Source organism: Cariama cristata, unplaced genomic scaffold, assembly GCF_000690535.1.
Source record: "Cariama cristata isolate BGI_N322 unplaced genomic scaffold, ASM69053v1 scaffold2184, whole genome shotgun sequence".
Lineage (NCBI taxonomy): Eukaryota > Metazoa > Chordata > Aves > Cariamiformes > Cariamidae > Cariama > Cariama cristata.
In genome coordinates this window covers 44,138-56,651 of record NW_009611046.1, presented here as the reverse complement: position 1 = coordinate 56,651, position 12,514 = coordinate 44,138, and the positions used below count along the sequence as shown (strand labels likewise).

The following is a 12,514-nucleotide window of genomic DNA, read 5'->3' as shown; positions in this document are numbered from 1 at the left end:
TTTTTTTCCCCAAATAGTCTGTGCGTCTCCACGGGTAGAATTGTGAATTATGCATGAGAAGTGCTATTGAAAGTAGGAATGAGTAATTGTTAGTACTTTTTTTATGTTTCTACAGTTGCGCTGTGCAGTTTTTCAGATAAATGCTTGGAAATGGAATTGTGTTTTAAGTCTTACAGTTCTTGCATCTTGCAACACTTAGTGTTAATTTGAGATGGGAATAAAGCCTTTGCCACCATGAGATTGCAAAGCAACACAGGTTTTGTAAGTGGGGAAAAAAAAGTGATGAACTCAGTAAGCAGTGAACCCACTTCCCTGGCTGCGGTCCATCTGCATTCATGACCAGCTGTCTCCCTTCAGTCTGTATCCAAGATGATCTCTTTCTCAGATGATAGAAACTTGCAATGATAGATAAGAGAAGTGAGAAATGTTTCCACATGATATTAATCTATTTGTCAGAATTGAAACACAGATGTCTTGGGTGGAAAAGGACAGATGATCTTAGTGGTGATTAACCCCCCAAACGAGAAAAACAAATCCACCAAGTAGCTGACTTATGAACTAGTGTGCTGGTAATTAGATTAAATCCCAGTCATTTTATCTATTTATTTCTGGCCAATAAAATCCCAGCTGGCTATCAATAAAACTGTAGGTGTTAACTTGCAAAATTGTTTTGAGTAAGTAGCAGGGGGGGCTCCTCTTGTATGTTTGCTCTTTGAAGATAGGTCATTGTGTGCTCCAGGCAAGGAGTCCTTGATACAAGGATACGGTCTATCTGGTGTCCGTGTTGGTGTGTGTACTCATTATTCTTCTCCTCTCTCCTTTTCTCCACACCCCCTTCCCTGCTTCCAGTTATTAAATTCACTATCCAAAAATCCAGATGCTGACTGCAAATATGGACTCTACTTCAGAGATGGGAAGAGAAAAGTAGACTACATCCTAGTGTATCACTACAAGAAGTCCTCAGCAGGGAGGACACTCGCCAGGAGGGTTCATCATAATGATTCAAGTGCCCGAAGCACCAAGCAGGACCAGCCGCTTCCCGGGAAGGGAGTGCAGCTGGAAATGAGGGAAAGCGAACCTCACATGGATTACCATGAAGATGACAAGAGGTTTCGCAGGGAGGAGTATGAAGGGAACCTCGTAGAGGCTGGTCTGGAACTGGAACGCGATGAGGATGTAAGGAGCTATTTCAAACAATTAAAGATAAGGAGGATAACTGGTGGTCGGATCCTGGGAAATGCTGAGCCATTCCTGTGAACCTGGCTCTGATCAAGGTTACACAAGCTCAGCTCTTCCAGAATTTGATTTCAGATCTGGCAGCACCATCCTTGCCCACTGATTTAATTTGCTTCACAGGCACAGGCTGCGGTGTTGTTAATGCCCCAATGAAGTGAAGTTTCTTAATTTTCTTGGCTGGCACTCGTGGCACATCCACTATTGCAACACAGCTTGTTGTTGTGTTGCCGTATCTAGAAGTGAGGCTTAAATTGCTGTGAACACTAATCCCAGTTTGGTAGGTTTACAGTATGCTGTGGTTTGGATCTGCTGGTAATTCCAGTTCTGATGAAAAATACCTGATACAGACAGTGACATTTTTATACCTCAGTATAGACTTCAAGAGAATTAAATTTGTTCGGTAGGTTCTGGTACATGCTCTAGCTCGAGTGCGTGGGTCTGCATTACAGTTTGCTCTTTCCATTCTTAGATATGAACAGTACAGCTTGTAACGCCTTTCACCTGTACCCTGAAAACACTATATTCTATTAAAAGACCATTAGACTAAATAAAAAATGATGTGTGTGAAGTACTGCCAGTGTGTGATTAGTAGAAATAGGCACAGCAGTATTAATTTCAAAGAAAGCTATTACGGTTAACTGATCCAACCAATATGCCTGAAACTCCTGTGAGAGAGGGTAAATATTTATGCTGGTTTTATTTACAGGATCTAAAAGTTGAGATTAAACATCTAGACTTGTGATCAGAGTGTTAAAAAAATAAATCTGCTACCTATTGTTCACAAATTACAGGCATGTACGTAATGATGTATCTATATATAAAAATATTTTTTGCATGGTGTAATGCAAAAAAAATTTTCACTTCTCTGTCCCCCAGGTGAAAATAAGACTTGCTTTCCGTCAAACTTGCAAGTTGTTGTAGTGAACTGGAAGCTTGCCTGTGCCAAGGCATAGATATTTAAGTCCTTTGCAAGGTCGGAGGTCCCCACCTATGACATGTGATATGATTTCAAATGGTGCAGAAGGGCTCAGGGTTCAAGCCAGGACACCGTAAAAGAGAGAGAACCCTCTCCTTTCAGTACAAGATACCAAACCAGATGAGGAATGTATAGAGATGAAAGCAAGCCACAGGGATTTACATCAGCTTCCATATCCAGCACATGTAGGGGGAAAAACCTGCGATCACTTGGGCTCAAAAAGCATGCCACGAAGTTGCGTTGGAGGCCTTACTAATTGCAAAAAGAGCAAAGGTTTCTTAACCAGATGATGTTTACTAAGTCACTTAAACTCTCTTCAAAGAAGTAAATTCGAAGGTGGTTTGGAAGCCATGCCTTATGGGCAGGCTGGCAGTTATTTATGTCCTCTGAGTAACCGGTTTCTCGAAAGCCAGTGCAGAATATAGCTGCATGAAAGCTAGTTATTATAGTAACTGCCTGAGTTGATACAACAGCAAGATGAGAAAGATTCATTAGAGTTTCTTTCTCTTCTGTTTGCTGAATGCCTGCTAGTTTGATATCATTTGTGCAATGGCTTTGACATGATTACTCCCGTGGGAGTAAATACGGGTGTAGGTGGGAGTGCCAGAAGCAAACCCCCACGCCCAGCCATCTAGAACAGAGCTCAGGTACTAGTGGGATGCAAGCATACCGCTAATATTGTCGTTAACTCCCCCCCACCCCTTTTGTTTTGTTGAATTCTTCCTACCAGTTTTCCTAATTAAAAAGCTTAGTGTTTTAGCATAGATATTCACATATGTGTGTGCGGCTGCTTCTTTCTTATGGCAGCTCGGATCCTTTGAGATGCTGAGCAGCTCTTAGGAGGCAGCAGGAACTCTCTCAGCTCCATTAATTACAACGCACTCAAGAAATCATACTGTTTGGCTGGATGCCTGTGCCTCAAATTTAACTGGCTTAATCTGTATTTGTGTCCATAGTCATTAGCTTTCATTTCCCAAACAATTTTTATCTGTTTAACCTTGTGCTCATTGTTCTGGAAGACAATAGTATTTTTGAGTCACATTTTATAGCAGCTCGGCACAGGGAGGTGTTCCGTGAGTGTCCTGTTGTTAGGAACTAACTGTCTCAACCAAATGAGATTTATCAGGTTGGCAGTAATAGACTGTTGGTTCCCGAAGTATGTAAGAAACACAAGGGAGAAAATACTTCATTTCCTCTCATTGGTAACCTTCTCTCTTACTTTTTTTTTTAAGACTAAAATCCATGGGATTGGATTTGTAAAAATACACGCACCGTGGAATGTATTGTGTCGAGAGGCAGAATTTCTTAAGCTCAAGATGCCCACAAAAAAGGTGAGTCCTGATTTTCTTTTTTTCCTCTGGAAGGCATAGTTTAAACATACACTCATCTTTGAGCACCGTACAAATGTAGACTTTTCTTCCCACAAGCATTTTTAAAATAGTTAACTAATCTGTACAGAAGAGGAGAGTCACAAATTTGCTTGCTTGGGGCAGCAGAAAGAGTAACTGGAAGGAGGAATGGAAATGAAGGATTCCTGTCCGCTACCTGTACATGATGAGAGTGATTTCGTACAATGCTTCATCTCAGCGTGTTTTAAAAGAAGCGGTTGAAATTGATGATGAAATTTCTGCGTGCATTTTGGAGTTTTTTCTCACCCGAAACACTAGACTGCTAAAAATGAACGTAAGAGTAACAATTTGTGTGCAGTAGTCTCACTGGGTTTAGTGACTCTTCATATACATCGTTAGTCATGTTCGCAGGAGTTGGGACTACTGTACCACAAAATAAATTACCTTTCAGAATATTTGAAATATCATTAAAGAAATGACAGTATATTTTCATCGATTCTAAATCATCCGTGATAGATAGCTACCTGTTCAGTGAGCATAGCTTAGAGATGGATTAATATTTAAACACATACTAAGTGCATGTCACAGACTGCAGAGGGGAGTCTATAATGAAGCAAGAGACAGTCTCAAAGCCCAGCATCATTTATTACAACGCTAAACTCACACTTTTGGTTTGGATTTCATATTAATAGCCATTATTGCCTCACTTACCACCGGTTTTAATCAGAAGCACAATTAGATAAAAAAGTCTGGTGTGATCCTGCAGTTAAAGCAGCTTTGCCACAGAAGTAAAGTTAGGGTGGGTGTTTTCAGGGGGAGGCGGGTGTGAAAGAGGCCACCTGAGCCTGCAGGCATTGCCCAGGAGAAGCCATGTGCCTGAGAAGACTCTCAGACCCCTAAAGCCTTCTTTCCAGCCGAGCACCTTCCTGCAGTGGGAGCCCTGCCCTGGATCTGTACGTAGTTTTTTGTGGCTCCGAGAGGGAAGCCTATAATCCTCTTTTGTGACCTGCTGACACAGTTCCTGCATTTAGTGCTACAGAACTGCAATTGACGATTCAAGATTTTTCCTTGAAAACTCCTGAAAGCTGCACAATATTCCCAGGAGGCCCCCCCTGGGAGAGGAGACCACTTCTGGTGTTTTGCACAGGGGCTCCATAGCTCCTTCATTTTCTTTGTCCCATTGCACCAAGAAAATAGTAAATGCCAGAGGAGCTGATGTCTCGGGAGCCAGCGCCCAGTATATCTCCATTGAACACCCCAGTCTGATTATTTGGAATCAAACACAGGCAATGTTTTGGCTCAGAGGAAAAGCAATAGGCTTCCTCTGCTTGCCTTGGTTTGACTTTCCCATCTATCTATGTCTTTCTGAACCCTTTCAAGAAGGGAAGCTGTACTCCTCAATAGTTTATTGTGATGTATTTATTTAATTGATGGTTTGTTCCTTACAGTTCACTCTTACTTACGGATAACCAAAAAGCAATGAAGTTTTACTGTTTTTTTCTCTTTGCCCACTCAGATGTATCAGATCAATCAGACCCATGGCCTTCTGAAAAAGATTAATTCTGTAATCCAAAAAATAACAGAACCCATCCAGCCAAAAGTAGCAGAACACAAACCTCAGACGGTGAAGCGCTTGTCCTACCCCTTCTCCAGAGAGAAGCAGCACTTGTAAGTGAAAGCTTTTTGTAAATGTCCATATCAACAGGTTCCAGCTTTTCTGATAGCAGCTGAGGCACCAAAAGGTGGAAGGGAAAATGAACACCAACACTTTGTTAGGGATTACTGTAAAGAATTTTTCCATTTTGCAGTAATTTTTAGGTTTGTTTTTCCTCCCCCGCCCCCCCCCAGTTGAGGAATGAGGCTTTGTAGAGTCCCTCTGTGAAATCTCTGTGTGCTTTAGCTGCTGTTGTGGCAGGTAATACGTATCTATATAGCTATACACATCAACTGTTCGACTGCCAAACACAATTTATGACGCGGCTTACAATAGTCTCTTTTCCATGTAAAATAAAATGCTCGGTGAAATTTGTAGCCAGAGATGTGGGTTGCTAAATTTCAGAATAATTTCATTCATCTGGGATGGGCAGCTCACACATGTACTGCCAACCAGGCCTTGTCTTTGGAAGTGTTATGAAGTCAGCGGTAGCTTTGCCATCGATTTCAGATGAGTAAGAATAGCTGTAAACGTGGGTGTAGGAAAAAATCATAAGGTAGGGCCCAGCCAACGTTTTGACTGCCCTGGATTGCTCTGCTGGTGCTCTTCCTTGGCCAGCATCCCAGAGGAGGGGCTTTGAAAGCTGCGTTTATGTATGTGCCAGCTGGAACAGCTAACACTCCTAGGGCAGGATTTCTTCGCTGTACATACAGGGGTCTTAGTTTTTAATCAAGGGATGCAAAACGTTGATGGAGTTCTATATGTTAGTTGGACCCGTCAATGTCTGTGACATTTGACATGTTCTTGGACTTGCAGGAAATGTATTTATATATTTTTATGTATTACTTTTTTCAGTGAGACCACCTGTGTCTTTGCTGAATAAGGGAGGCAAGAGTGGCCTCACAGGTTTTAAGGTACAGACAAAATGTAAAGATTATTAGGAGCAATTCAAGGCCAGCAGTGGTCAGGTATTCAACTTAAATGAGCATCAACGGCCTCTTTTGTGTAGAAAAACCTATAAATATATAAAACCAGTGAAACGTATAAGAGGCCTCTTTAAAATATGAGAGTTGGGATGTACTTTCTTTTTAACGAGGTTTCTACAAGCTATTCTTTAATGTTAGCTATGAGAGATCCCCAGGAGAAATGAAAATATTGAAGGGGTCAACAAGAGCAGGAAATTACTGGCTTTTTTTTTTTTTAACCTAATGGGCTTCCTTCTAATCTTTTAACAGATTTGATTTGTCTGACAGAGATTCCTTCTTTGACAGCAAAACGAGAAGCACTATAGTAAGTACTGTATATAAATAATTTATGGTGGATATTGCCTTAGTCACGGTGTTAATAGCTCCTTTGCCAGCTTTAGTACAATGCCTGTTGCACGTCTGCCTTTCTTAACCAAATACCAGACATCACCTGGGACATTAGTTATTGAAATTATAAATGAAACATTGCCGGCTTTAGCTTATGTGCTGAATAGGATTTGATGCTAACAGCTTGCTTCCTTTTGGAAAATAATTTGGATCTTCTTTCTAGTTCACAGTTAATCTGGGACATAGTTCCTTAGTAGACATGTCACCAGAAAGGAATAGATTTAGATTCTACTGCTGGTTCTGCCACCAGCTACCTGCACCCTTGTGACTCATTGACCTTTTTGTAACTATACATTGCTCTTTTTGTAAAATGCTGGGAAATCTCCTAAGAGGAATTCCAATGAAACAGACAGGCATTTACAGGGAATATTATTTCTAGTTTTGGGGAGCAATTCTCCAGAAGGGTGTTAAAAGTGTTGAGGTTTATGATTTTTATTTAACATTATTTTTGATTTGTATTTAACATTAAAGTTTACATGAAGCAAATGGAACAAGGACAGAAGATTGCATCTTGCTCTGATTGTTTATGCACCTGTTCACCCCTGTTAGGCTAGCGAGCGTGATGTACACATATGCAGCGCTGGAACTGGGCTGAGCCGTTCCTGCCTTTGCGCTGGAGGTCTCTCCTTCAGTGCTAGCACGGCACTTTTCCTCTTGTAACTAAACATAGAATCATAGAATCAGAATCATAGAATCATTATGGTTGGAAGAGACCTCAAAGATCATCGAGTCCAACCATATAGCTGATGCCACCATGCCCGCTAAACCCACTAAACCATTTATTGAAGCGCCACATCTAAACGTTTTTAGAACTCATCCAGGGATGGTGACTCCACCACCTCCCTAGGGAGCCTGTTCCAATGCTTAACGACTCTTACAGCGAAGAAGTTCTTTCTAATATCCAACCTGAACCGCCCCTGGCGCAACTTGAGACCGTTTCCTCTTGCCCTATCGCTAGTTACCAGGGAGAAGAGACCGACCCCCACCTCGCTACAACCTCCTTTCAGGTAGTTGTAGAGGGCGATCAGGTCTCCCCTCAGCCTCCTCTTCTCCAGACTAAACAACCCCAGCTCCCTCAGCCACATCTGCGGTTCCCTTACAGAAACCAAGCCTAATACAGGATTACGATATCACAAACTACATTTGAGTGCTTTCTTGTGACTTACAGAACATACAATAGAGTGGGGAAGAAGGTGTAGCCTCCTTTACAGCCCCTGAAGGGGGAATTGAAAAGACAGCTCCTGTAACATCCAGGGCAGTTGGAAGGGAGCCAGCCAAGCAGCACTTGCTGCAGCACTTTTCAAAGTATAACATGGACTCTTTGCCCCGTTCCACTGCTGCTAATCGGTGCGTTGGAATGTGACTGTGAGCGTGCTTTTATCTTGTATTTAACATTAGCCTTTTTGAATGCTAAGTGGTTTCAAAAAGAGCTTATATCGCAATTACAGCTGCCTTTTATTGCTACGGTGATAAGGGGTGTAAGATATCTAACTTCCCTTTCTTCCTTTGAAATTCCAGCATGTGGAGCCCATAACGTAGCTCCCCTGTAGCGTGAAGTGTGCTGGTTTGACGTGAGCGCAGGGCTAGGTGAGCTTGACTAGGGAAGGCAGATGCAGTAGCACAGAAATGGAAAAGAAAAAGACAAACATTGAATTGGTTCATTTGCGATAAAGCATTTCCTTTGAGATTGAAAAAAAGCATAGCCTTTCTTTGTAGACTTTCTTTTATAAGTCCAGATACATAGAAAAAAACCTTGTAAGTACAAGAAACTTAAGAGAGCAAATGAAGAGTTAAAATTCATGACAGCAGGTGGTCTGAGAAAGGTACCAAGACCAAATGGCACCATAGGACAAGAGGGTGAGCAAGACTAGCTGAAAAATGTACTGAAACAGAAGGAGCTCCTAGCAGAGGCTGGGAGGAAGAGGAGGGATGAGGGTTTTTTAAACCACTACCACAATAACGCTGGTAGTATGTTGCTTTGTTTGAAATCCCTGTAAATCACCTGGTAATAAAAGACATATTGAATATTTCCCAGCATCATTTTATCCTGTGTGCATTTCTCTTTGTATTCTTGTTTCTTACAGTTCTCTCCTGCCTTTCTCATACATATTTTTAAACCACAGTGCAAATATTGACCCTTCCGCCTACTGCAAAATGAACAGGAATCTAGTCACAACCTGTGAGTCTTGGATGAACAGAAACTAAGCCAAAGACCTGTTACTTATTTTTAAAAAAACCCACAAACACAAAACAAAACCCCCTCAAAAAACCCAAAAAATCCAAACCAGTATATAACTGGAAATCTCTCTGTGGCAGCCATTTAGCTCACTGGAGTTACAAGATGACAACAGGCAGATGAACTGTGGGGCTTGCCCTTGTATGCCCTCACTCGCTTCCCTCCCTGAATTGGGCAAGCGGCAGTGGAGTTAGTGCAGGGATTAGGGAGCATCCCCTGGGAACCAGTCCCCGACTCCCCAGGCAGGCCAGGCAGTGGGCAGCAGATGCCTTTGCTCAAGGTTTTCCTCTGCTGCCCGCTCCCCAGCCAGCCTGGGGCCAGCTGAGTGCTTGCCTTGCCCCAGAGCATCGCTGTACGGGAGCGGCCAAAAGCTTAACCGCTCGGGCGGCGTGCTGAGATGTGCAAAGGTTATTTGACAATAAATGCAATAAATCCTAAAATAAATACATCTGTTTTGCCACTGAGGTCGTGCAAGCTCAGAAATTTTAAGGTCAGCCTGTGTTAGTCCAGTTGCTGATAAACAGCTGTGTGCTGCATACAGGTTATGAGCCTGAAGCTCTGCTGAAGTCCTTGGGTTGAAGCCAGCTTGCACCATCGGAGGCAAGGGAATAGCTGGCCCGGCACACCGCCTGGTCTGGGTAGACGAGGGCTTCTGATCTTTGATTGATGTCTAACATGAGCAAAAATAGCATTTCTGTTATGTGAGTGGTTAGATATAACCCTCTTTCCCCTGATCAATTATCTTGGTACCTGCTATTTAGTTAAGCATTTCTCTCTTGTACCAATAACTTGGTGTGGAAATCTTTAAGCCCTGCGCTCCTGAATACCATGGCTTTTATTAAAGAATGATGACTTCATCGACATCTGGGTTTTGCCAATATTTGAGCTGTACACAAAAAGACTCTGCTTTTCACTGGCAGTACCTGAAGTAACTCTTTCCTTTATTTTATTTTACTTCTATAGGTTTATGAAATATTGAAAAGAACGACATGTACCAAAGCAAAATATAGCATGGGTAAGGAACTTTATTTAGCTTTAAGATGGATATCGTTTTCAGGTATTGAAAATAACTGCAAGTTGTTACTGGCTGTGGACTTTAGTTTTTTCCCCTGCTCTCTAATTTGATGTATGTGGATATAATTGTTTCATTTGGAAATTTAATTTAATTAATGTAGCTGTTTGGAATTTTTTCAAATGTGAATGTATAGATTCGATTCTAAATTAAATGGCAAATGAGCATATAGCCCCTGCAGATGTTAGGTCCTTCGCAGCAGGACTGGATATAAACCAGTGGATAATATGTGCTCTCTGTCAGGTCAGTTGTACGCTCACTGACGTGGATGAGGGTACTGCCATAATTTCAGTAACAGCAGTGAAAGTCTATGGCTTAGCCCATTCCTTTCAAGTAGGAATTTCACATTTTTATCATGGGATGGCTTTTCAATGACTTGAGTGAAATGGTCTTAACTCATGACTGCCTGAAACACTGTCCTAAGTGGACAATCGAGATTTAATCCAGTGGAAAGGCCAAGGGCTGAGCCATGCACTGAAAGCTGGCCCATCTCTTAGCCCTCAAAACAGTTGTTGCAAGTCAGTGGGTGTGAAGTTTGTACTGCCACGGCCAGTAGATTTAGGATTTCATGTTATACATATCGTGATATATAGGTATATACTTGACTGTGGGACCAAAGTTAACAAATAGTTAATGGTAAAGGCAAATCATATAAGGCGGAAGGCTGAATTCCCTCATAGCCAAGCTTCTTAAGAGACAACCAATAGAAATAAATTTGCATAAGAAAAGTGCATGAACATGAGAGAAAATGTTTGATAACTGTTGGAATCTGTTATGGTATTTATTTGCCTATAGACAGTTAAATAAAACAACGAGAACTTGAATTACAGGTAGTTCTGTTCAATATTGACCCATCAGCTGCTCAGAAATAAATCAAATAGAAGAATAATTGTGCCAGAAATTATTTCTATGCTTGGACTTTTCTGTTGAAGTAACAACATACAATGTACAATTGTTGAGTCCTTATATACACTAAATTTTGGTGTTCAGCCAGTATTAACAGAAGTACTGTTTCCCTGTAGCATGGGAAATCCAAATGAATCTATGACTTTAAGGACCCTTTTCGTGTTTGGTGCTGGATCATTTTCATTGGAAATTACATATTTGCACTCTTGAAAGGGGAAGGTCATACAGCTCCGTTTGAATTCCTGCCTTGGAGTTGGTTACTCAAGTGATTTTTTTTTCTTTTTTCTTTCTTGTTTTTTTTTTTCGGTTCAGAAATGGGAAGCACTTTAGCGGTTAGTTGAATAGGGCAGAGGCTAGAGGAAGGTAAAGTGAGTGCTAGGATTCTTGGATTGTTCTTCTACCTGCTACTGGCAAGGTCACATGGTATACCTAATAAAAATGTCATTAGGCCAGCCTGTCCATGGCTATACTCAGCATAACTCAATTGGGTCCTTTGTGTTCCAGCGCTGGAATGCTGGGTTACAACCCAGCAAAGGTTGCAAACAGATTTGAGCAAACATAGATAATGCTGCAACGTTTCTGCCCAGCAGGAAAAAGGCAGCTGCCTGGTGAACACTGCAGTCTTTGTTATTTATTTTGAAAATTTATGAAGATGTGAATCTGTCTTCGCTGTTAAATACTGATCTGTAGAAGGGTACTGTGTAGCTCTTTGGTCGGTCACACAGCCCTAGAAAAATAATTTATCTGCTCACTAGCTGTTTCTGCCAGAAGTGTGGAAACATTTGCAGACAGTTCGTAGTACATAGTATAGTCTTAAATAGGGCTTTGAAAATTAATGATACTGCAGGATACTCCTGGAGCAGTTCCTCCAGCAGGTGATTAGTATCTTGAAAATGTTAATGAACTTCAAAAATTCTCATTTCAAGAACAACCAAAAACGTCTCGGTGAACCTAGAGTGAGCTGTTTCCTGGTTGATAGTCATTGCTCCTTTAAATCCAGTCCCACACTCTTTTCTTAGCAATGAACTGATGAGCAATATGGGCACACTGTAGCACATCATTTTTCTTTTCTTTTTCTAAGTCCTTTTAAACTCTCCACAATGCTAGTGGCCAGATTTTTTGGGTTTTTTTGTTTGTTTGTTTGTTTTTAATTGTCATTAATCAGCTTTGCCTTGGGCAAAGACAAGTACTTGACTTAGCTCTGATTCAGCACCCAAGACTGGTTCGTTGGATCCCCAAATGTATCTTCACGGATAACACGACACCTTCAGACGTGGGTAATACTCCATAATTGGAAGTAGCTATATTAATGCCAGCAGCTGCAGCAAGAGCATTAGAGGAGTAATGTGCTACGGCCCTGAAAGGTCCAGGTCCAGCCGAGTGACCTTTGGGAACGGTGCAGCGAGCTGCCATGCCCAAGAGCCCCTTGCCGTTGTGCTCCTCCAAACTTCCATGGTAACTCCTCCCAACCCACCTGTACTCTGGCCCCAAGTTATGGAGCGATACCACACCTGGGAAGGCAGGACTCCTCCAAGTCCCTTATGCCGCATACATTTTATAGATGAAGCATTAATTGCTCTCAGCCTCATGCATGTCACTAATAAACGGATGTGTAAACAGGGAAAGGAGAGGGAAGAAAGAAGGAAACTACCCTTTTAAATAAAAGACGAAAATGTGGTAAATATGGTAAGTATTACGCCAAGGTCTTCGCA

The 12,514-nt window shown here is 41.7% G+C and overlaps 1 protein-coding gene across 1 annotated transcript in view; it reads left to right on the top strand.

The window, feature by feature from the left end:
• ANO1 (anoctamin 1, calcium activated chloride channel) overlaps positions 1-12,514 on the top strand; it is a 46,199-nt gene that overhangs the window by 2,905 nt on the left and 30,780 nt on the right. Inside the window, exons 2-6 of the mRNA XM_009698076.1 lie at positions 850-1,176; positions 3,445-3,543; positions 5,078-5,229; positions 6,451-6,505; positions 9,788-9,839. Coding sequence (XP_009696378.1) covers positions 850-1,176; positions 3,445-3,543; positions 5,078-5,229; positions 6,451-6,505; positions 9,788-9,839 — 685 coding nt within the window. The remainder of the gene's footprint in view (positions 1-849; positions 1,177-3,444; positions 3,544-5,077; positions 5,230-6,450; positions 6,506-9,787; positions 9,840-12,514) is intronic.